The sequence below is a fragment of the Lotus japonicus genome, chromosome 3 (genome assembly GCF_012489685.1).
Source record: "Lotus japonicus ecotype B-129 chromosome 3, LjGifu_v1.2".
Classification (NCBI taxonomy): domain Eukaryota; kingdom Viridiplantae; phylum Streptophyta; class Magnoliopsida; order Fabales; family Fabaceae; genus Lotus; species Lotus japonicus.
The window spans coordinates 31760610-31784957 of NC_080043.1; the positions used below are offsets into that span (position 1 = coordinate 31760610).

Here is a 24348-nt window from a genome sequence, read left to right on the forward strand (position 1 = left end):
TTTTAATCAACTAAATAACTCTAGATGTTATTCCCGTCGATATTCAATAATCAAAATATCAAAATTCATTCAGAAATTAAAAAAATCTCAATTTCCACCCCTTTATACTATAATCTCATGTCATAAAAAATCCTTCAAAATAAATTGTATTCAACTTTTTTTTAAGTTTAAAATTGTATCATATATCAAATTCATCATAAACTTTAAAATAATTGAAAAGTTTTGAAGATTTATTTATTTTATACATATGAAAATTGAAAGATGAACTGAAGTTTCTCAGTTTTAGAAGTAGAATAATTTTAGCTCGAAAAAAGTAAAGGAACTAAAATCACATATAGTGCAAACTAAAGGAACTAAAAATGCAATTTAAGTTTTTCTTCTTCTTATTCCTCAAGATGGTCAAGAAACAATAAGTTTGTTTTTTGAAATTAGAAACAATAAGTTTAGGAAAAAAAAAGTTTTGGAGATTACCTATTATGAACCCCTAAGAAAATTTCTAATTTTAGACCATTTTTTTGACACACATTTTTTTTGACATTTACCCTTGATTTTTCAGGTACTAAGTAAAATCAAGCATTTTCTCTTTCGCGTTCTGAATAAAATCAAGCATTTTCATGGGTACAACGGTGTTGGTTTTCATCCTGCCTTAGTATTCGTACTTTGACTATTCCATCGATGAGAGTGTGGCTCACTGAGTTGTTATTATCAGGGGATGACAAGGTATGTGAGAAGGTGGCCCTGCTAGTGTGGGCTATTTGGAAGCAACGAAACAATGTTTTATTTAAGGGACAAGTTGTGAGGTTGGAGGAGACGCATAGTATGGCATGGGAAGTATTGCGTGATTGGAAGGAAGCGTGGGCACAACCAGAGGAGGGTGCGGGGAGAAGTCACCGAGTTGCTGAGCAACAGGTACGGGGATGGGTTAAGCCTCGATAAGGAACGCTGAAGGTTAGCATTGATGTCGGTTGGACGAGCAACAGTGGGCAAGGGGTGAGAATGGTGATTAAGGACCACGATGGGGAGTGCCTTTATGCTGCTACGAGGCTTTTGCTTAACAGAACAGATCCTTCGATTTCAAAGGAGTTAGCCTTACGTTGGGCCATTACGTAAGCGTTAAAGTTGGAGCTGGATTCTTTGGTGATAGAGAAATATTCTATGGACGTTTTCTCATGTTTCCCGGGCAAGAAGTCAAATGCAGCATTGGAACCCATACTCCAGGATTGTCGAGCCTATGCTATTTCTTTTCCTTCTTCTTATTTGTCTCATGTTAGGGGGGGGGGGGGGGAATAAGGTTACTCACACCTTAGCTGCTATGGCATCGAATTTTCCTAACATGTGTTGGTGGGACAATTTCCCGATTACCATTAGTTCAGCTCTTTTAGCGGATGTATATTCGATTACAATTTAATTAAATGGTACTATCCATAAAAAAAATTAATACATAGAATCTTTTTCGAAAAAACAAATGAATGGTTAGAAATTAGAATCTCTCACTATAATAAATATTAAATATTAAATGAAATAAAATACAAGTTAATAAGCAGCACTGCAAAAAAAAAGTTAATTGATTGAGTTAAGACTACACCTTTACCTGTGATTTCCCTCTCTCAATTTCTCACCTTCGCGTTACCGGAGAGCCGTTGATGGATTACGACGACGTTAATCTGATCGTGATCCATCTCCGGAGCCCAACAACCGCAACGATTACGAGGAAGACGTCGATGATTGGCACAACCGTGAGCGATCTCAGTCTCCGGCTCCGGGGTACGACAATGATTCCTCGAGGTGGCAGCCCAGGAAGAGGCTCATCAAGAAGAGCGCGCCGGGTCTGGAGGTGGAGGTGGAGGAGGAGGAGAATTTTCCGGTGAGGTCTGAAGAGTGGGACGGGAGGAAGAGGAAGAAGGAGAAGGATGGTGGCTGCTGGAAGTTGCAAATGCTTATAACAGGTAAAAGTCAGGTCTAAAATTCAAAAGTGTTAAATGAAGTAGAGAAAAGAGAGAAATAGATATAGAATGAGGTGTAAATGAAATTGAAATGAGAATGAATCATGACTCATAAGTTTATGTTCACACTTTATTCCTCGCACGCGAGATTCGAAGAAATGAGAGATATAATAGGTGATGTGCGATTTGATAGGAAGAAAAAATTGGTGGAAATGAGATGGAACAGAGAAAGAGAAGTGTGAATGAATCAAAACCAGTAGGGAAGTACTATCATCATCTTGACATCATTCTGAAATATGTTTTGCTTTTGTCTTTTTGGTGTAGAAATTAATTTTTGATTTGAGTGTTAACCACAACTTTTTCTGGTTGAAATTGATTTGAACAATCATGTCCTCTTTTTTCTTTGCCTTATCTTTTAGTTTAAGGTTTTCTATGCTTTTAGACCTAGGATGCACAGGTACGGGTGCGGTACCGGGTACGGGTACGAGGTACGACATTTTTAGAAAATCCTAGGTACGGGTACGTTATAGGTACGTTAATATATATATTAAATATATATATATATATAGTGAAGTAAAAAAATAGATATCAAATAATCTATGTTACATAATATTATTAATTACATATCAAATCTCTCAATATTCATATATCTTGCATATAATAGCAATTCAAACACCTGATAAAGCTTGTAAAAAAAAACATGGTTTCAAAGTACCCATGGCGTACCCACGGAGTACCGGTACCCGGTATGTACCCGGTGCGGGTGCGTAGCCAATTTCAAAGTACCCGTGCTTCACAGTTTTAGACCTTTTTCTCTCTTTTAATATTTTGTGGCATTGGCACTCGGCATGTATTTTTTGTGCTTGTGATATCATTGCTGATTCCACGCATTTTGGTACATCGGAAAGAGTTTAATTCCATTACTGTTTTTATTTATCATTATTTTCCGAATATTTTTGTATTTCCTGCTTTATTTCCGGTGAAAGTATGATCCAGTTGATGGGGTTTGAACTATGAAAGGGTTCTCTTGTATTCTTGTAGGGTTACACTAACTCGTTATGATTTTGATTTTTACATAATTCACAGCATAAGTACCACCAAGAATAAAATGTTGCCACCATATATGTTTATTAAGCTTTCTGATTGGGTCTTAACAACTCAAATTCAATGTTTTGCTCAGCCTCCCTCTCAATTTCTTACTTTATAATAAAACTCAAATTGTGTAGTGCTTGTTTACAATGAGTTTCATGGTAGCAACTTTGCATACAATTCAAGTCTGTTTGGCTCCTTAATAACTTGCAATTTCTGATTTTCTGTTCTTATTTTCAGAATCCTGCAGATAGACATTCATAGGCAACAAAGAGAACAAAAACTAGCAAACTATGCCTGATATTGCTAAGAAACATGACACGGTAGAAGATGACTTGTATACAAAAGATGGGACAATCAACATCAATAAACAACCTGCCAACAAGAAAGAGACTGGAGATTGGAAAGCATGCCGTTATATTCTCGGTATTGGATTCTTTCATACCATCTCTTATTCCTGTATTGTTAGAATTTGATCTCCCTAAGATGCTAAACAAAATATTGTGGCAGGAAATGAATGTTGCGAAAGATTGGCATACTATGGCATGAAAATGAACCTAGTGAACTATCTCCAGGAACGCTTCCACCAAGGAAATGCAACTGCTGCAAGAAATGTCACAACCTGGGCTGGGACATGCTACCTCACTCCATTGCTTGGAGCCTTTTTAGCTGATTCATACTTGGGGAGATACTGGACAATTGCCAGTTTCTCAACTATCTATGTTATTGTAAGTTCATTTGAAAAGAAAACTTTCTTGTTTGTTGAAGTCCATGTTATGATGAAGGCAACAAATCTGCAGTCTTCTGACTCTGTTCATATAATAATGTCTGTGGTTCCTAGTCAACAAGGATCAGTCCAGTTGTTAGACACTAGAACCTTCTTTTTTTTATTTGTTTATTGTTAATTTTGTCTTTCTTCACTTATTGTATTACTCTCAAGCATAATCCAAAGCTTCAGTGCAGTTTTCTTTTTTCTCTTGTCGTCTGGCCAATTGATTTCCTTTCATAATTATTTGTTTTAAACTACAGAACAATGAGGATACTATTTTCAGAAAAGCCTGTGATAGAACTTAGGAAAACTAGGCAAAAAGTAATGAGTTTTGAGAAAGAAGAAGAAATAACGTATGATCTATTTTATTGATGAATATTGTTCAAGGAGTGGATCTCATCCAAATGGTGTACCCTCTACACCATGCAATAGCTAGGTACAAACTAATTTTCACTAAGATACCTATTCCTTCTACAATTTTACTATTTAACAGCTTCCCCAAACCATCCTGCTAACTGTCTAACTTCCCTCCTAACTACTAACTTTTCTGTTTGTTTTTTCAAGTGTACACCCTCCATATTTCACCAGTCCTATACATTTGTCTCTATCAGCATGGATATAATCTTAGCTCTAGCATCATTTCATCTTTAATCTGCACTTTATCCTTTCTCTCATTTATTGGATTTGAAAATTGAAATTTCAATTTCCTTGAAATTTCAATCAACGTTATACCTGAAGTCCTGAACTGTGTTTCTAAAACATTATTACCAGGAATTGGAGGATAAACTAATAGGAGCACTAGCCCTATTAATGGTGGTTGTTTGTTTACTTTGCAGGGAATGACACTTTTCACATTTTCAGCTATTTTGCCCGGACTAAAGCCTTCATGTGATGGTGATAGTTGCCATCCAACGTCAGGACAAACTGCAGCTTGCTTTATAGCACTCTACTTGATTGCTCTTGGAACTGGTGGTATCAAACCATGTGTCTCGTCTTTTGGTGCTGACCAATTTGATGACAATGATGAGACTGAGAGGAAAAAGAAGAGCTCTTTCTTCAATTGGTTTTACTTCTCAATCAATATTGGCGCACTCGTTGCTTCGTCTGTGTTAGTTTGGATACAGACGAATGTCGGATGGGGATGGGGTTTTGGAGTACCTGCAGTTGCAATGGTCATTGCGATTATATTTTTCTTCATCGGTAGTCGAAGGTATAGGATTCAACTTCCTGGAGGCAGCCCCCTTACAAGGATTTGTCAAGTTCTAGTTGCAGCATCAAGGAATTTTAAAGTCCAAGTGCCAGAAAACGAGTCTCTTCTCTACGAGACAGCTGATGCAGAATCTAACATCATAGGGAGTCGCAAACTTGAACACACTACTAAATTAAAGTGAGTTATCTGATGTTAGAGTATCTAAAAAGCATCTGTCACAATATCTTAATTGGATGACTTAAGTTCCAACCCATTCCATTATATTTTACGCAATCCCAACTATGAAATATATAGTATGATACTATTCCACTCCATTTACCCTTTTTATCAATCTAGACATATCCTCATGAACGACTTCCATATTATTTTAACTTCTTTCATCTATCTCTCTTTCCTCTTTTTTTACCTTAATCCATATAAATCAACATATATATATATATATATATATATTATCTGGGAGTGCTAGGATACTCCCACTCACTTAGCATTGAACACCTTTTTCCTTGGACCAAAAATATCATTTATCTTGTCCTTATAATAATTTCTGCTACTGGGTAATAAGTAATTTACCTATCATTTTTTTTTTTCGAAAAACTGAACCTTTATCACTTTCTCTTTCTTCTTCTTCATGGTAACGTGTTATATATAGTCAGAGAAAAGTAATACTAATACTTAGCCTTGTTAAAGTCTCACATTGACTAGAGATATGACCAAATAAGTACATGTATAGGGTAAAACAATCCTCATACATGAGCTAGCTTTTGAGGAAGATTAGGCTTAATCCAAATTCAAATATGGTATTGGCTGGAGCCTATCCTGAGTCTGTTTGTTGGAGATCACCCATACATAGGTTATTCCGCAAATATCCATTCATGCAAATTCCATGCGCTAGATGTCGGGCGTGAGGGGTGTGTTAAGGTCTCACATTAACTAGAGATATGGTGAAATAATGACACATATGAGGTAGGACAATCCTCACCCCTGTGCTAGCTTTTCGGGTAGTGTTAGACTTGATCTAAATTGTAATATGCCCATCAGGGCATAATTCTTTCTAATATAACATCATGAAGCATCATCATCTCATTCTAAAGCTAAGTTTATATTTTTGTTTTTTGTTTTAACTAGCTTGGTTTATTCTTACTGTCAATAATATTCTTCATAATCTTGTTTTTGACCGAGCTCAATGACGTAGTGTGATCCATATAGCCGACCTCACTTTGTGGGATAATGCTTTTGTTTCTATTGTTGTTGTTGTTTTAACTAACATAAGTTACTGATTCTGATTCTAGGTGTTTAGATAAGGCAGCAGTAGCAACAGAATCTGACAGCATTAAGGATCTGCCAAACCCATGGAGAATCTGCACAGTAACACAAGTTGAGGAACTCAAGTCTTTCATTTGTTTGCTCCCAGTTTGGGCATCACTGATTGCCTTTGCAACCGTATACGGTCAAATGGGCACCATGTTTGTGTTACAAGGCAACACAATGGACCAGCACATTGGCCCTCACTTCAAAATTCCATCAGCATCCCTCTCCCTCTTTGACACCCTCAGCGTCATCTTCTGGGCTCCTTTGTATGACCGTATCATTGTCCCCTGTGCGAGAAAGTTCACGGGCCACGAACTGGGATTTACGCAACTTCAAAGAATAGGCATTGGCCTCGTCATCTCCATCATCTCCATGACCGTTGCCGGCATTTTAGAGGTTGTTCGCCTCAACATAGTCCGGAAAAACAACTACTATGATCTTGAAACCATCCCATTGTCAATCTTCTGGCAAGTCCCTCAGTATATTCTTGTAGGAGCCGCAGAGGTTTTCACAAACATTGGCCAGATGGAGTTCTTCTATGGTGAGGCGCCTGATGCTATGAGAAGTTTGTGTTCTGCTCTCTCACTCACAACTAATGCCTTGGGAAATTATGTGAGCACTTTGCTTGTTATTATTGTAACGAAAGTCACCACAAGCAGTGGAAGTCTTGGTTGGATTCCAGATAACATGAATAGAGGCCATCTTGACTACTTCTACTGGCTTTTGACCGTTCTGAGCTTGCTTAACTTCCTGGTGTATCTCTGGATTGCTAAGAGGTATACATACAAAAAGGTGGCAGGAAATGCTCAATGAGATGTTGCTGCCAAGTTTCACAACTTCATTTGCTCAATATTTTAGTATATTGATAAATCAACTGTTGATATTTAATATATATGGATTTTTAATCAAGTGTGGATTTTTAATCTTTCTCCAAAGTCAATTCCGTGCTTTATAAGAGTCGACTCTCTTCAATTGTAACTTGCTATTGATTTTTGGTTTTTCGGTGCATTGGCGTTTAATCTTTCTCTAAGAGGTTGGATTGTATGGATGCTACTTGTACTGTGTTGAACACTTGAACTAAAGATCCTGTTCATGGTTCTTTGTAATCTTCTTACATGTCAACATCTATGATGATGATTTTGTAAGTCCACATCTGTGTATATTGAGTTTACAGGTAGATAACTGATCCAGGTAAACAATTGATCTGTCAAACAAACAAGTATAATTTATGGTCATAAAACATAAGAATATCACTACAAAATATATAGATTTATGATTTATGATTTATGAACGAGTCACTGTAACACAAGGCAAATGAAGGGAAAACTATGTGGAGAGGTGCAACCAGTGAGAGAGACCTGTTGAAATTTGAAAATATGACATAAAAACTACAACAAAAGCATAACGCCATAACCATAGCACAAGAACTTAATGTGGAAAATTAAAAAAACTGCAGAAAATTATGACGGTTGACTAAGACAACCAAAGAATAACACTGAATTTTTTAAGAGTACATAGACTTTTCACTCAAACACAACAGAACTCCATAAAACTCACTTTACATAACAAACATCTGAATTATATCTCACAACACTCTACAAGAATATAAGAAAAATAAGAAATTTATATACAAGTTTTAAATGTTTTCAACTTGTTATGGGAAGAAGAAATTGAAATGAGGAACTCTATTTATAAACGTTGCAAGGTTACTATACAAGTGCAGGCAGGCATAAGCTTTTTCCTCCCTTTCTTGCTGCCTTTGTCTTCAATCAATTTCTGGTCCTCTTTCTATACAAACTAATCCAAAGACTTTCAGAAATTTGAAAAACTCAGCGAATATTCACCAACTCAACCATGTTTTATTCCTTTTCTTCATCCCACATTTTCACATCCTCGTGTGAAGTTGCATCACTTGCTACTTGATTATTGGACAGAGGACATTTCCCTAATTCACACAAAACAGTGAAGTAGTATGAAATATATATCTTAAATATTAGCTAACAAATCATTATTGATGTAAAGTTTTACAATGCAGAATATCATACAATCATGAATTCGAAAGGCAAATGAGTAATCAGGATCCAGATACAAAGTTATATATGGTTCAGAGGGACCTAATATAAAGCCAAAAGAAGAACGATCAACACAAATTAAATGATGATAGCCTTTTACTGATGATTGATAGATTCAAAAGGATACCATAAGTACATAGCCAACAAATTCATTCTTAACATATAAATGTTTTCTGGAAGCAAAAGAGATGGATTCAAACCTCAAAATAGGTTTATCACTCCTTCGCTGGTCTGAAAAGAAGCGGACCAATCAAGATACCAGCCACAAGGAACCAGACAGGCTGTGAAGTCAGAAGAGCTCGAACAAGGGAAGGAAGCATGAAGAAGAGTCGACCAAATCTCTAAAATCATGAACAAAGAGAAAGGGGATGACCTCATGAATGGAATAATAAGATTTTGAAGAAATAAAATTGAAGTTCAAATGTGCAAAGTTCTTATCCAATCAAGCAGTTGAAGCAGTTCAATGTGTCCAACATGCATGACCAGATTTATGAGGTAACTTGCACAACTGTTTTACAGTTCCAATTCAGTACTTAAACCCTGCTTGGATAATAATATGAAAAACCATTCATTTCAAATGTGCATCAATTCAGACTATTATTACTTACATTTTCATCACCGCTAGAAACAACAGCATTCTTATCTGGCTCATGGTAGTGCTCTACCTTTTTGTCAAATGGTTCATCATATATGAGATAAACTGTTGTATTCTTCACAGAGAAACTGTTCTCAAAAACAACCACCACCTTCACTTTGTTACCAGGTTCTATATTTGATACTACTTTCTGCCACTCCTCTTCATCGAAGGAGTCTAATGCATCTTTCTTATAGAGCTGAATGGTGTTTTTTGTGTAATTTATCAACATGACATTTTTCAGGCCTTCTGATGTGATTTTGTCTGGGGAAGAAGAATAGACAATGCACATTATTGCCCTCAAGTTGCGCCCGTCCACTTGTGGGACTTTGAAAATCACATAAGAACATTCACTATTGAATGTTAGCCAATCAGGATAGTTGTCATTCGGAAGTAAACCAAACTCGATGGGAGGCATTTTCTGTTCAATGAACATGCACACATATAAAAAGTAAAACTATTAAATATATTGATACCAAAAATTATTTAATTTAATTGTTAAACACAAATGTTTCCCGTATAGCATAAATTAATTACCTATTTTCTTGTAAATTTTAATTATACTCTATGGCATCTTCAGGACAAAAAAATCATATTGTACTTTAAAATAGCAAGGGCCTCTTCGAACAGTTTAGTTTTCAAAATGGAAAATGAGAAAAAACTTGTTTGATATAGACTGTTTCCAAAAACTCTTCTTAAAAATAGATCTATTTACAGTTTTTACAACTATAATCTCAAAACATATCAGAGATTTTTCAAAATTGGTAAAACATGTCAAACAAGTTTCCAAAAACTCTTCTTAAAAATAGATCTATTTACAGTTTTAACAGTTTATTTTTTCTTCTTCTGGAAAAAAAGTTTTAAAGTTTGTTTCTACAATAATTTTAAAATTGAGCAAACAGACAAGGGAATCATACAAGCCCCAAGTCTATTTAAATATGACCATTTGTAAGTATAAAGTTTTGAAAATTAAATCTTTATAATTATTTTTTAATAACATAAAATCATCAATTATCTCAAGAGTTAAATCTAAATTAAAAACTAAGGTGATGTCTAACTTTAAACCAACTGTAAATATCTCTAATTGAGGAGTGCTAGCAACACACTCTTTTAGACTCTGTCCCTCACAACTCACAAGCTTCTTAGTCTATTTTTAAAGAGGTCAACACGTTAGCCTCACCTTATATAAAATGTGCTCACTTTTGAAAAAATAAACCAATCATATGAAGTTTGATTAAAAGAGTGTGTAGCTCTCTAGTTCTATACTTATAACATTAATAAGGCAATGAGCAACACACTCTTTTAAACTCTCCCTTACAAGCTTCTATGCTTAAGTCTATTTTTAAAAAAGCTAACACGTTTGTCTCACATTTATAAAATTAGTTCACTTTATTAAAAACAAACCAATCATATGGAGTTTGATTAATAGAGTGTGCAGCTAGCATTTCCCTAGTTCCATAAACTTAAAAAAAACTAATAAGGCAACCCTAGTTCCATATACTTAAACACTAATAAGGCAATGGTGGTATGGTGTGTGTGTAAAGTGAAGAGAGAACCTGTAAAATGCTTTCTTTAAGAGTATCGGAAACACTGCAGTTCATTCCCATTTGTATCAAAAGAGATGTCAAGGATTTTTTTGACCATGAGATGCGAACTTGGCTGTGACAATCAACTAAAAAAGAATTATTGTTTGACACTTGATTTGTGCTTGGGCTTGCTTCTAATTCCCCACAAATTGTGGTATTTAAGGTATCCAAAATCCTCTCTACACTTTGATTCAGCTGAACTTCTGAGTCACACTTCACCCAAAGGCGTTGAAGCTTCTGAAGATCTTTTAGAGCATATAATAGACCATAGAAACTACTGTTATGTTCATCCGAGAGATCAAGACATGACATGCCCACAACAGATGTTTGAACTTGGGATAAAGTATCATTAGCTGGAGACATCCAAGACTGTATAATTGAAGGAAATACATCTCGTGAGAATCCTTCATAGCCGCACAAAGAAATATATCCAATGCTTTTTGATCTCACTACAGCAAAGGGAACTCTTGTTATACCAGTGTTATCTGCAACCAGGGTGGTTAAAGATACCATTTGTTCCATATCCTCTTCCAACTTGTCAATTTTTGAACACCCAGACAAAATCAGGGTTTTTAATGACTTTAACTTATAGATGCTTCTTGGAAACGAAGGCTTGTACAGTTTTTCAAACTTATAAGAAGCAGTTCATTGAGATTTCCAATGGTAGGAGAAATTGAAGACAAACTGGTACAATCTTTTAGTACTAACTTTTCAAGATTCGGTAAGTTTGAAAAGTCTGGAGTTTGTCTCAAGTTATGAGAATGACTGAGATTGAGAAATTTCAGCTTCCTTAGCATCTGGCAGAAAGAAATTTGAAAACATATGTTAGAGAAAGCAGCACAGGAAAATAGATGAAGAAAAAAACCATCACTCAAAATGTTGACGGTTAAAATGTCCATATAAGATATGTGTATTGCTCATTTTAGTCACTGCAATTAATACAGATATTATTGTTTTCCTCCGTAGTTAATAAAGTCGAAGTATCACATGGGACGGTAAAATTTGTTGCATCAACATGCACTATTACTATTCAAACTCTATCTTTTAAAGAATTATAACTCGTACCTGGGACTTCTTCCAAACTTGTACCAGATTGGAATATTTGAAGTCAATGGCAACTAAACTTTGTTGATGAAAGTCTGGTGGTGTATATTTTAAAGGAAATCTATGCCAGCAAAGCCATCTAAGATCTCTTGAAAGATACTTATAATCTCCATTAAGTTGTGCGCCAGCAAGTTGAAGCAATCTAAGTTTATCCATCTTCTCAAATGCTTGGGCATCCAAATTATAAGTTGTATCCATTTCTGGACACTTCAAAGTCAGTCCCTGAACATCCACTATTCTCTATGAGACAAAATCAACAGAAAAAAAAAAAATGAATCACATATCGTAGGTAAATGGTCGTTAAAAATCCACTGACTACAACTGTAAGGTTTGAAGCCCATAATCTGTTACTAGAAACCATGGAGCACAAAACGATTCACAAGCAAAGATTATTTTCACAATTATTAAGATAAACAAGACAGGCAACTGATTGTTGGTAACAACTGAATTCACTTAGCAATCTGACTTTAGATAGTTTAGAAACAAAAACAATAGATGCAATAAGTTCTTACAGTGTATTTTGATAATACACAGTGCACATCCTCATAACGCCATAATCTACTAGGCTCCTTGCCCCCTTCTGCTGATCTCTTGCGGACAATTTCTTTTCCCATGTCTCGTAGCAAATCATGCATTCCGATCCTGTTCTTCCTATCAATAGTTACAAGGCATTGTTGTACGAGGACACTTATTCCAATTTCTGTAAAATTCCCACAGTCATTTAATATCTCAATCACATCATTTTGGTCCATCCCAATAAAGAAGAAAGCTATATCAAGGAATATTTCTTTAATATCATCATCACTTAAACCATCAAAACTTATTCTAAGCTTCTCCATCACTTCATTATTGGGAATCATTTTGAGTTTCTCCAGTACACTCTTCCACTCTGTTATCCTCCTCCTAGTCAACAAAAAGGACCCAATTACTTGAAGAGCTAGCGGCAACCCACCGCAGTATTTAACTACATCGCTAGAAAGATCAGCGAAACCATCTTCAGGACCTGGTTGCTTAAATGCATGCCAACTAAAAAGCTCAAGAGATTCCTTGTTGTCCATCTCTTTTATTCTATATACAACTTCAACTCCAAACTCCTTTTGAACTATATTTACATCTCTTGTTGTGATGATAATTCTACTTCCTTGGCCAAACCATTCACGACTTCCACACAAAGCCCTCAGTTGGTCCAATTTATTGACATCGTCCAGCACAAGAAATACTTTCTTCTGGCTAAGTCTTCTCTTCAATTCAACTTTTCCTGATTCAACATTATCTATCTTTGTCTTGGTGGTTTTGTAGATATCAGAAAGAAGTTTCTGTTGTAAAGTAACTATGCCATTATTTTGTTCGCAAACTTCCCTAACATTTAGGAGGAAGCTCTTAGCCTCAAAATCACGACGAATTTGATTATACACGGCTTTGGCAATGGTTGTTTTACCCATCCCTCCCATCCCCCATATCCCAAGTAGTAGAGGATCTTTGGATTGTTGGCTTTTCAATAGTCGAATTACATCTTGAATGCGAGCTTCTACCCCCACTGGATGCTCAGCAACAAATAAGTCTGTCTTGCCTAGCAAATCGGCAACATCTTCAACTACTTTCGTGATATCCTCACTTTCATTTCTGTAAAATATGAACCTAGAATAAGTACGCGCAAACAAATATAATACCATTTTACAAACTGTGGTGAGATCAAGAGAAGAGGAAAATAAACTGAGAACACACACGCACCCGCATCCGCACGGGTGAGCCCACACACATATATAGTAAAATTCATTTAAGAAAGTTAAACATTTTTAACGGTACCCAAGTATGCACCTATTAACTAGTTAAGAATTCTCCCAGGACTGGTTGGACCCAACTAAGATCTGGTCGGTCATATTTGGCACATTGAGGAGAGAGACAGATCATCCATGAGGATCAATCTTTTTCCTTAACAAGCATTGATCATTATGACGCATAACGAGGGTAGACCAATTGAGTGACAACAAAGGAAGGCCTACAACAGCGCCCGTGATTAGGATCAAAAGATCAAGAAGGCGACACAATAACGGACAAATAAGTATAGAATGTAATTATGGAATGATTGTATGCCCATAAAGAGACAGCGGGCATATTGTTATAATATAATATAAAATTATTCATTTGACCCTTACCCAACAGCTTAAACTTTTGGGATAATTAGTTACTTGACATGGTATCACAGCCTCTACGACTTAGCGGTCTAGAGCTCGATCCTTGCACCCCTTACTTTCTAATTAAAAAAGTGGAATTTAAGCACATGGTAGGTGAGCCTGTGCATTTATACACACTTCAAGCCTAAAGAGCTGTTGCGTGAGGGGGGGTGTTAGAATATAATATAAAATCATTCATTTGACCCTTACCCAGCAGCTTAAGCTTTTGGGATAATTGGTTGTTTGACACATATGAAGGAGAGTATACATTTGAGAATGTATGGTCACTTGCATCCTAGGGTTGAGTCTGAGTCGCTTGTGCACATTGGTTACCCCCGTGGGCCCTGGTAAAACTTGACTCCTAGGTTTCACTTTGTGAACATTGGTGCCCACATTGGAGACAAGGAGTACTTGGTTTGAAGACAATAATAGCATAAGAAGATTAGATCCGGGGGGAAGCAAGATCATTTAGTTGAAGTTTTATCGTTTCTTGGACATGTCTTTTTCTTGCGAACATGGCACGCTTTTTGACAACATTCCCCTATATTCTCCAAGTTTAATATTTTTTAAACAAGAATATTTATAATTGAACGATTTTCCGCTGGCCTAAGAGCCAAGCACTTAAGCCTTAGCAATGCTAAGCCCACGCTTGTCTAAACCGAGCCCCAAAGCCTTGAAAGAATTCAAGCCAAGGCCTTGAAAGAATTCGAACAAGGAGAATTGATTTAAACCAAGCAAAAAGCCTCACTAATTTTGGCATAAAAGTCAGTTGGTATAAATCAAGAAGGGTCCTGTTGGATTTTAAAAATAGAAGGACGAGGGAATAACTTCATTGCTCTCGCAAAAGAAGAACTTATATTCAAATTTTTCGTAAGATTGGAGGTAAAGTGTGAAGATACTTCACCCGATACTTCACCCTTGAATACTTTTGACGGCAACCCACCCGACCTTAAACTGTAAACCAAGACCAACTTTGAAGGAGAAAAAGATATTGGCAGTGGGAGATATATTAAACTGATTGCAGAGTATAGAAAAGACTTCCACAAAAGCCCAACTATTTGGATGCAGCTGGGATGGAGCGACGTCAAGGACACGAATGATAGAACATTTGAAAAAAGAAATGGGAAATTGAACTTGTCGTTTGTCAAATACAGTCATGTACATGAAAATGAACTCAATAGCAGCCTCGGCCGTTTGGCCTATGCAAATAAGTTCGCCTTCCACACACGGTTCTATTGTGAGTTGGTTATCATAGTCCTCTACCAAAAAGGTTGAACTAGTTTTTAGGTTAGCGTTGACTTAGGAGAGTAAGATGAAGAAAAGTGGAGAACTTCTTTTTTCACCTACCAAAGCTTGGGGTTAAAAATGGGTGGGGAAAGGGGCAGCAATCTTAGATCTGTCGGTACAACATTTATTAAAATTACAAGAACAATACCCAAAAAACAACATGACACCATATAACCCTCTCAACCTAAAATATCTAATTCACAATATGCTTAGTTGAATAGACACTAACCAATGAACAACATACAAAGAGCAAAACACAACACTCTTACCAAACTTATGGCATAAACCCCTACACAAGGTACGTCCCAAAAACAAAAGCCATTTGAGTAGACCAGTAGAACACATAAAAATGGCAGTGGCAGAATCATAGGATTAGCATCAAAAGAGATTCTTCAAAACCATTTAAATTTAGAACTTTAAATTTTTAATCTTTATTTTGAAAGTTAAGAACTTGTGGTTGAAGCGAAATGTTGCTTAAGAGTTTCTTAGAGCACAAGTGGCAGTACGGACCCACGTGAATAGTGCTAAGAACTAATAATTAAGAACTAGCAATGGAGATGTTCTAAGATAAACATTCAGTGGTTTTAATGGTGGAGAAATGTCGGCAACGTACTCGTTTAAGCGCATTTCTAATGACATTGGTTCAAACTTTTTTAGCTAATTTTGTGCTACCTTGAATTTTTTTTTTGGTGTGGTGCTCGTATTAAGTAATTCAATGGATTATTATCAAATTATTTAAGGTAAATACTACATTTTTTTTAAAGTTCAATGCTCCAATATATTAATTCAAAAAAGTTGAGTCTACGAGCAAGACTTGTACAATATCAGTTAGGGCATCATTCCACCAAACTTTAGAGTGATATTTGCAAGCAACAGAGTCTAAAATATGGGCAGGGAAATTTGCTTTGCGCCTTACATGTGAGAAAGAGATAGAAGGAAAATATCTAGCTAAGGCCTTGCAGTCCTGTATGACAGAGTCTGGATAGTTCAAACAATTGAGTCAGTTCTCATTGCATTGATGATATAGAGAGAGAGAGATATATATATATATATATATATAGAGAGAGAGAGTCTGATTCAAAAATCACAATATCCATACCTATCTCCTTTACTATCATTAAACTCCATCTCAAAGTCATTGCTTCTGCTAAAAGCGGATTCGATCTTTTCTCTTCCAACCGTGCTCCTGCCACCATTAAATTGTCTCTTGTGTCTCTAGCCACAAAACCAAAACCTTTCGAGCTCTCCCTTGTCCAGCCTGCATCTATGTTGAATTTTATCCATCCATTCGACGATGTTGTCCATAGATCCTCCCTTGCCAATGTCTCAGTTTGGTCTTGTGTTGCTGCCCAATCTCAGTTTGGTCTTGTATTGAGAAGCTTTTAGCCATTCAACAAAGCAGGTATGGATCAGGTCTATGCGAACTCCTAGAGGGTGGTGGAACCAAGCTGCTCTAGCCCAGGGGCAGTGGAGGAATAGGTGGCCTTGTGTTTCAGGTACCTCTTGCCCACATAACACGCATATCTCTTATGTTTGGATGCCTCTTCTAGCTAAGTTTGCTCTGCAGAGTGTTATGTTATTTGCTGATTTGTAAATGAAATGCTTGATCTTGTTTGGTGCTTTAACAACCCACAATTTTCTCCATGGAAAGTTGGTGTTCTTTAAGCCCCTGCAGTAGCTTCTATTTGGGAGAGTTTTAGTTGGTAATAAGCAAACTTTATTGTAAAATGCTCTTTTTTTTTCTCCATTTACAGATTTTGGAGAGCTGTAATTGGTAATAAGCAGACTTTACTGTAAATATTACATTTTTAGATTTTACTTTACTTGTCCATTAACTTTATCTCATGAAATTCATTTTTTAATGAAAAATAGACGAGTGGTGGTGATGGAGATGCGTGTAAAATGACAACGGTTGATGGATGAACAAAGTTCATAAAACACAACTCGCAAATCTTACGTTCCTAAGAATGGAACACTGCAATAATACGATAGAACGGAATCAAAATTTTTACTGGTACGTGAGTGTTTATTAGAGCACGCATCTCCAACAAAGAGATCTTATTTTGGGACTTAACTCACTTTTTGTGGGTTCGTACTACCACATAATATTTAAGACACTCATAGGTCCCGATGCACATTTTGCTCCAATGGTTTGAGATCTTACTTTACTTTTGGTTGGACCCTCAATACACAATATATTTACATTATTTATTTTGATTATAGTATTGAATGAGAGATAAACAAATATTATTTTATTTAAGATCTCACTTTTGAGAGTAGCGAGCTGAGACACGAATCTTAGCTTTTGCTAAGATCTCATGCCATGTAGGATACCTCCAATGGTAAGATCTAATAAGATCCGGATCTTAATATAAGATCCCAATTGAAGATCTCCATTGGAGATGCTCTTATTGAAACAAGTAATTTTAGGTACAACACCTTAATCTGACTTAAGGTATCGCAACAAGCACCATTTTTTTAAGTAAGCACATTTGTCTCAACGGAGTTCTCCCAAACCATTTCGTAAAAGAGTGCGGTCATGCTTCCCTTACGTGGCTCAATATAGAAATGACTAGAGTCACTTTTTTTACGTGTCATCAATTTGACTAGAAAATTTTTAATTGACAATTTTAGTCCCTAGACTTGCCTCAATTTCTCGTATTTAGCCCATAGGGGTGTCCAGATTATTCTGGTCCGACCGAAACCGGTCCGACCGATGTTGTTTTCTGTGTAAACGGTCGAGTCGGTTCGGTTTTCGGGTTCACCGGTTCAAAAAAAACGGTTTTGAGTGGCTTGGTTCGGTCGAGTTCGGTTTGGGCTGTGAACCGACCGAACCGACCGAATAGGGACAGAAAGAAAAAAAAATAATGACCAGCCCACAACCCAATGTGAAAGTTCACGCGTTTTCCAGCCCAATGTGTGCTTCTCCCCACACATTCCACACCGTTAGATCAATTCTTATCAACGACCCTCATTTCATCTACCCGGATCGCTGTCATGTCTTTAATGAGAGAAGAGAGAGAGAGTTAACCCTAAAGTTGCATCAGACTTTCTTCTTCCATGACTTCTCTTCTTCTCCTTCCCACTTGCGGCGCAAACCCTAAAGCCGTCCCTTCCCGTCAACTCACTCCTTTGCCGCAAAGCCACTCACCAAGCCCAACCCCCACCGTCTTCACCTACAACGTCGTTCTCGCTCTTTCAGAACCGTTGAAGCTTCGCCTATCTCAGATATGTGGAAGCTTCATATCCTCATCCCTACTGCAGATCGCGATCGGAAGAGATAACTGACTGAGGATCTCTTGTTGCATGCCTCGAATCTGAACCTCAGAGGTAGAGGGAAGACGAAGAATAAGGAGGAAGAAGAGGATGGAGAGATCGAAGCGACAAACCTATCAGCCACAGAGCGCACAACAGAGATCTTCTTGCATGCCTTCTTCCACTGTTGCCAAGCATCACGACAACGATGACAGCGCGGCGGAGCAATAGCTTCCACAAATCTGTGGTGAAGCTTCATCTTCTCTAGGATTTTATGTTTAACCCTCCTTTTGTTGGGATTTTTTAGTATTTTTCTTGGATTTTGTTAAGTTTTTTCTGTTGTGTTGTCTGGAATATGGAATACGATTGCTTTTCTTTCATCTTCTCTTACTTTTTTTTTTCTGATTATTTTTGTTGGTAAACCGTGGGAACCCACCCGTCAAAACCGCCACCGATCAAAACCGAACCCGACTAACCCGTAGTCAGAGAACGGACGGTGGCGGGTCCGGTGGCTTAACAACTTTCAACCGATGAAACCGACGATTTCGGCCCGTACCCGACCGAAACCGTCCGATGGACAGCCCTATTAGCCCAGACTTGTTTATAATTATTATTATTATGTAATTACATGGATTTTCGTTCCTTTTGCCGCATTTCACTCGAAGGGAGATAATGAATCAAGTTATTTGCATGGGCCATCTTGATCCTCTTCCTCGAGATCCCAGATGAGTAAACCCTAGAAGAGCCAATTATTCTCGGATGCACTAATATTCCCTTTTTTCTATGGTCTTACGGCACGAAAATTGCTTAAATATGTTCGTATTGCTGGAAAAGCAAAAGGGTCAACCAATTATTGACTAAAACATAATGACATTTTTTAAGAAAATCAAACTTTTGTATGAACTACTAGAACACTAACATTTAATCTCTTATTCACTGTCAACTTTATGTTCATCTGAGTTCAATTTAGCAACCGCTAGAGTTCCCCCTTGAACCATCTAAACCCCAAGTCCCTAACCACCGAAGCTCTCCCTCACTAGCCTAGTGTTGTTCACTTCTTCGTCTCATACATCAATAGCTCTGCGTTGTTCACATCACCTCCTCCAGCCTTTGGGGCATCAATTTCGTTCCGTCTTTGTCAGAAGCACCCCCGTAACCAACGAATCAAGTGTCGCAACCATCGGTGCCATCAATAACGTTGCAATAACCTATTTCCTTCACTGAATCCTAAGCAAGCCGAACTGAAGTATCCATCAACCTAGAGCTCGTCACTTCTATGAATCATAGTTCCTCAAACAACCACATTATGCGTTGAGCCTATATTGTTCTCAATCGGAGGACAACAAAAGTAGCAAAATCCTTGTACTCTTTTCTATCCCCTGCTACTTTTGTTTTAAATGTGCTTGTTAAATGGTATGAATAAGTTTAAGATGGCTTTGGGTGTGGTACTGTTTAATCGACTTTTATTTCTGATATGGATTTTATTGAAGTTTCATTTATTTTTTTGATAGGTAAATTTTAGTTGTTAGCAATGTTAGTAAATTATTAATCCTCAATGTTCGAGCCCTGGACCTTTACCCTTCATCCCACCACACCCTTATGTCCCTAGCTCTTACCACTTGAGCTATCCTTCAGGGATTATTATCCTAATTGGTAGGGGTGTACAAGACCCGACCCTACCCGCCAACCCGTCCCGGCCCAAGCCTTTAGGGCCGGGTTGAACCCGGCCCGATCATTAAAAGATGTCGGGTTAGGGTTGATCATAGAGTTATCCTGCTTCGGGTCGGGTCGGGTTCGGGTTGGCTCTCGGGCCACCCGTTCCGTCCCACATAGACATTTTACAAGATTTCAATTTGTTATAATGGTCAAAATGTGATAGATGGTGCTCAAATTTATCTTACCATGTGGATGAGATGAAAATGTTTAACATCTAACTTATGAATTAAATAAACGTTGGTCAAAAGATGGACACTTTCATACTTTAAAAAGAGAAAATCATGTAATGAACATGTGAGACAAGTGAAGAGAGATCAAACAAAATGAGTGACACGTGCAAATATATCAAACAAAATGTGAACTTCTCAAGTGCAATAGATTATGGCATAGATTGTGCAAGAATTGGATAATTTCAAGTTCTTTCTTCTAAAAAATAGTTCTTACTTATAACTCTTTTAATATGTTATTATCTTTAAATTTTACAATTAGTATCAAATACTCTTAGATTTATTGTCCCTCGGGCCAACCCGGTCCAGTCCTACATAGACCCGTCCTAAATTGGACCCGCATATTGTCGGGTAGCTTCGGGTCTAGGGACGGGTTAGGGTCTAAGAATTGGCCCGGTCAATATTTAGGGCCGGGTTAGGGTTAACCAAAACCCGTCCCAACCCTTCCCTTGTACACCCCTACTAATTGGTGTGGATAGGTCTGTGATGGAGTTGCTTACGTTTTGCTATATAAGATTGGATAGAGTGCTAATTTCTTGTGACATCCAATTGAAGTGTTTTCCTTCAAGTTGTGCATGTGTCTGGCTCAGAGAATGGTGGTGACCAAAAAAATGTTTATGAAGGAATCTCCAAGGAAGATCATGGTGAAGGGGATGACAGTGATTTGGGTGGGAGTAGTGATGACACAAACACAAATTCTTCAAATGATGAATGCAAGAATGTATTATCTAACAACATATGAAATCCGAGGTTCGGAGTTTTGCAGTGATTTTGACGCATACACTTTTTATTGCGCTTATGCGAAAGGTGTTGGATTTGTGGTGAGAAGAGATGTATGTGAATAAGATTCACAGGAGAAAATTGTAATGCGTCAACTTGTATTCCATAGAGAGGGGTTAAGGGGAAAAGAGGCACTTCATCACGGATAGGCAAAGAAACCATATATCCCTAACTCGTACGAATTGTCAAGCAAATCTTCCGATACGCTTTGATTAACAGATGTTGAAATGGAAGGTGGTGTCGTTTGTGTCACAGCCACAAACTAACCCCATCAAAATATATGCCTTTTATTGACTCTTACCTTGTGATGTGTGGAGGTGATAAAGCTCAAGTGGATATCCTTCACTCATTTGGTGTTAGAACATTTCATATCTTGGGTTATATGACGACACAAAAAGGGGGATTTTCAGGAGTTTATTTAAAAAAAAAATACTTGGAATACAACATTAACAGGCAAAAACATTACATATTAAAGGTGGGGATGCTTGAATTGCCATAACTTATCTAAGAGCAAAGCATGATACAAATGCCATGTTTTTTTATTCAAATTACACAATTACACAACCACCGCTGACGACTGATTGAAAAATCTTTTATGGGCAGATGGTTGTAATAGAGCACACTTTCAATGCTTTGATGATGTTCTTGCATTTGAAACCACATACGTGAAGACAAATATAACAATCCACTTGTTATATTTTCCGAATGTAATCATCATTTCTAGACAGTTGTATTTGCATGTGCTTTACTCACGGATGAGATTGTGGATACATACAAGTGGGCGTTGGAAACTTTCTTAGAAGCAATGTGCAATAAGCTCCCTAAATCTTGTGTCACAGATGGTGATGGTGCTATGAAGGAGGCCATCAAACAAGTCTTTCCGAATGCATCACATCGAATATGTGTATAAGACTTGTACAAGAATGCATGTCAACAAGCCATTTTTAAAAACACTTTGAGAAACACTTTATTCACATTTTACAATTGATGAGTTCGAGGAATATTGGATGAAAATGGTTTCTAAACACGGTCTTCATTTTCTTCTAATGAACCAACGGTTATGTAGTTGACTTTACTTTGTTTTCTTCTACCCCTAACACCCATGTGTTTCAACTAGAGAAAATATTTTTATTTTGATAACATATATTCTCATGGGGTGAAAATTTCATCAATTTGTACAATGATTGTTTGGAAAACTAGCAAGACTTGGGGAAACAACAGAGGGATGTAAAGACTAGTTTCCCTCCATGGTGATTTAGAGCAAGAGATCACCATGCTGCATCTTGAATGTCTAAGGGAAAAAGGTAAAAACTATTTTGTCTCCAGATTGGAGTAACATGTGTCTATGGGTTGCTAAACAATGGTATATGAAATTTAAGCTTATCCACCTTTGTAAGAATTCTACCTTCCAAGCCTTATATTGAAGCACATTCAAATACCACTAGAAACATGAAGCGAGGAATTCCAAGTTACTGGTACTTGAGAAGATCCATGCAAATGATAATATGCTGATTTGTTGACAAATTTGTTACCAAGGAAAAACCTTGAGACTTGCACATGATTGTCACCATGGTAGTGATTTACCTCACTTGAGTCATGTGGGAGATTTGTCAAGTAAGTCCCTCCCCCAAGTGGCACCCACACTAATTTTAATTAAAAAAAAATTAATTGTTTAATGGGTTCATAGCCATGGGCCCATGGCCCATAGTTATAAATTAAAGAGAATAATACATTACATTAAGACAATGTGAGTGAAAATAGAAAAAGATGAAGATAAGTCCACATATTCAAGTCCTTGAAGTGTTTCTTAGAGCATCTTCAATGCAAGGTTCTTAGTTCTTATTTTTTGTCTCTCATCAAAATTACTTTATTAGTTTATGAGTTTGTTTTATTACTTTATGAAAATAAAAAGTATAAATAATGTGGTTGGTGGGGTCAAATGAATAGTGCTAAGAACTAATTGTTAGAATTTTGGGTCACAAATGTAACTTTTAATTGTGTTAGGGCCATTATTTAATTAGCCAAAACTAAAGTGGTCTATTTAATATTGATCTTATGGCTAAGGGCATGTGTGTTATGAAAAGGTATTGTGCGGATACCATAAGGCAATATTCTAATTTGATGAGGGGCCAAATTAGAAATATTGAAAACAGAATTGTAACTGATGCAGTTACTTATAGGGTTATGGTCCCCAATTGTAGACACAACACAGTAACGTGAAAAGTTTCTCCTCATCCCCATCAGAGGAAAACATCAGGAAACCCTAAGGGTGATCTACAATTGGAAGATCACAACCCCAGATCCTTCAGCGATTCTCATGGCTCATTCAGGTACGCTTCCGCTCTAGATCTTCATCATGTTTTTCGGGTATGGGTTAATCAAGTGTGGTTTAGGATTATGCTCATATTTTCTATATGGGTAGAAAAGCATGTGGTTAGGAACAAATCCTCAATTGTTAGAAACCTACAATTGGTATCAGAGCCACCCATACCTAATTCATGTATGAATTTGGTAATTCTTGAAATTAGGTTTTCAATTTTGTGTTATTTGAAATTATACTCATTCCGTTTCATGAGAATTGGTGTTTGGGTTATAGTTTCGTGATTGCTGCTTCGGTGAGTTATCTTGGTGAATTATTTATTTGTTATCCATGTGTGTCAAAATTTTGACATTAACGTATCATATATATGTTAAACGAAACTGTTGGATGCATGTTTTTTTTTCTAAAACAGTTCGTTGTTGAATTTAGATATTGATATTCACATATTGATATCAATAACCGTTTTTGATATTCACGTAATATATATATATATATATATATATATATGCTACAGTGATAACTTTCATTGATGCTTGTTGAATGAATTTTGGAAATGCTTGTTGATTTATATGCTATAGAATGCAACATGAAAATTCATTGCTGTAGAAAGCCAATGATCTAAATTCAGTTTCGGTTCCTGCAATTTGTTCATACTGTTCATTCAGTATATGATTTAAGCTGCAATTTTTGTTTGCAATTCAGAAACCATATTCTAGATTGTCGTTTTGTTTTGTTTTATGGTTTGATTAAAATCAAAATCAACAAGAAAAGGAAAACTGTATGTCGGCTGCTCTCTGATGATATTAAATTGATACTAAATTCTTAGTATTTGTTAGTATAATCTTGGGCAAGAGAAATTTGTTTCCAATATGGT

At 36.8% G+C, this 24348-nt stretch overlaps 2 protein-coding genes and 1 pseudogene across 6 annotated transcripts; 1 reads left to right on the forward strand and 2 right to left on the reverse strand.

Annotated features, from left to right (window-relative positions):
* Positions 1-1585: 1585 nt before the first annotated feature.
* LOC130749346 (protein NRT1/ PTR FAMILY 8.1-like) lies at positions 1586-7274 on the forward strand. Of its 5 annotated transcripts, none has more exons than XM_057602690.1 (5): positions 1586-1946; positions 3273-3458; positions 3543-3760; positions 4638-5188; positions 6301-7274. In XM_057602690.1, exons 2-5 carry the CDS (start codon positions 3326-3328, stop codon positions 7130-7132), a joined length of 1734 nt encoding a protein of 577 aa, XP_057458673.1. In that variant the 5' UTR covers positions 1586-1946; positions 3273-3325; the 3' UTR covers positions 7133-7274. The 5 variants fall into 5 exon arrangements, with proteins under 5 accessions (XP_057458673.1, XP_057458677.1, XP_057458674.1 ...); XM_057602694.1 differs by lacking the exon at positions 1586-1946 and adding an exon at positions 2610-2689; XM_057602691.1 differs by lacking the exon at positions 1586-1946 and adding an exon at positions 2738-2838.
* Positions 7275-8975: 1701 nt separating this feature from the next.
* LOC130743960 (uncharacterized) lies at positions 8976-9454 on the reverse strand. The gene has a single exon (XM_057596168.1). It carries the CDS (start codon positions 9441-9443, stop codon positions 8976-8978), a length of 468 nt encoding a protein of 155 aa, XP_057452151.1. The 5' UTR covers positions 9444-9454.
* Positions 9455-10533: 1079 nt separating this feature from the next.
* Positions 10534-13388, reverse strand: LOC130743962 (disease resistance protein RUN1-like; annotated as a pseudogene).
* Positions 13389-24348: the final 10960 nt, after the last annotated feature.

Coding starts and splice junctions, on each gene's coding strand:
- LOC130749346 (XM_057602690.1), top strand. CDS start 3,326: ATGCCTGATATTGCTAAGAAACATGACACGGTAGAAGATGACTTGTAT. Junction 3,459..3,542: donor AGCATGCCGTTATATTCTCG/GTATTGGATTCT, acceptor ATATTGTGGCAG/GAAATGAATGTTGCGAAAGA. Junction 3,761..4,637: donor TCTCAACTATCTATGTTATT/GTAAGTTCATTT, acceptor TTTACTTTGCAG/GGAATGACACTTTTCACATT.
- LOC130743960 (XM_057596168.1), bottom strand. CDS start 9,443: ATGCCTCCCATCGAGTTTGGTTTACTTCCGAATGACAACTATCCTGAT.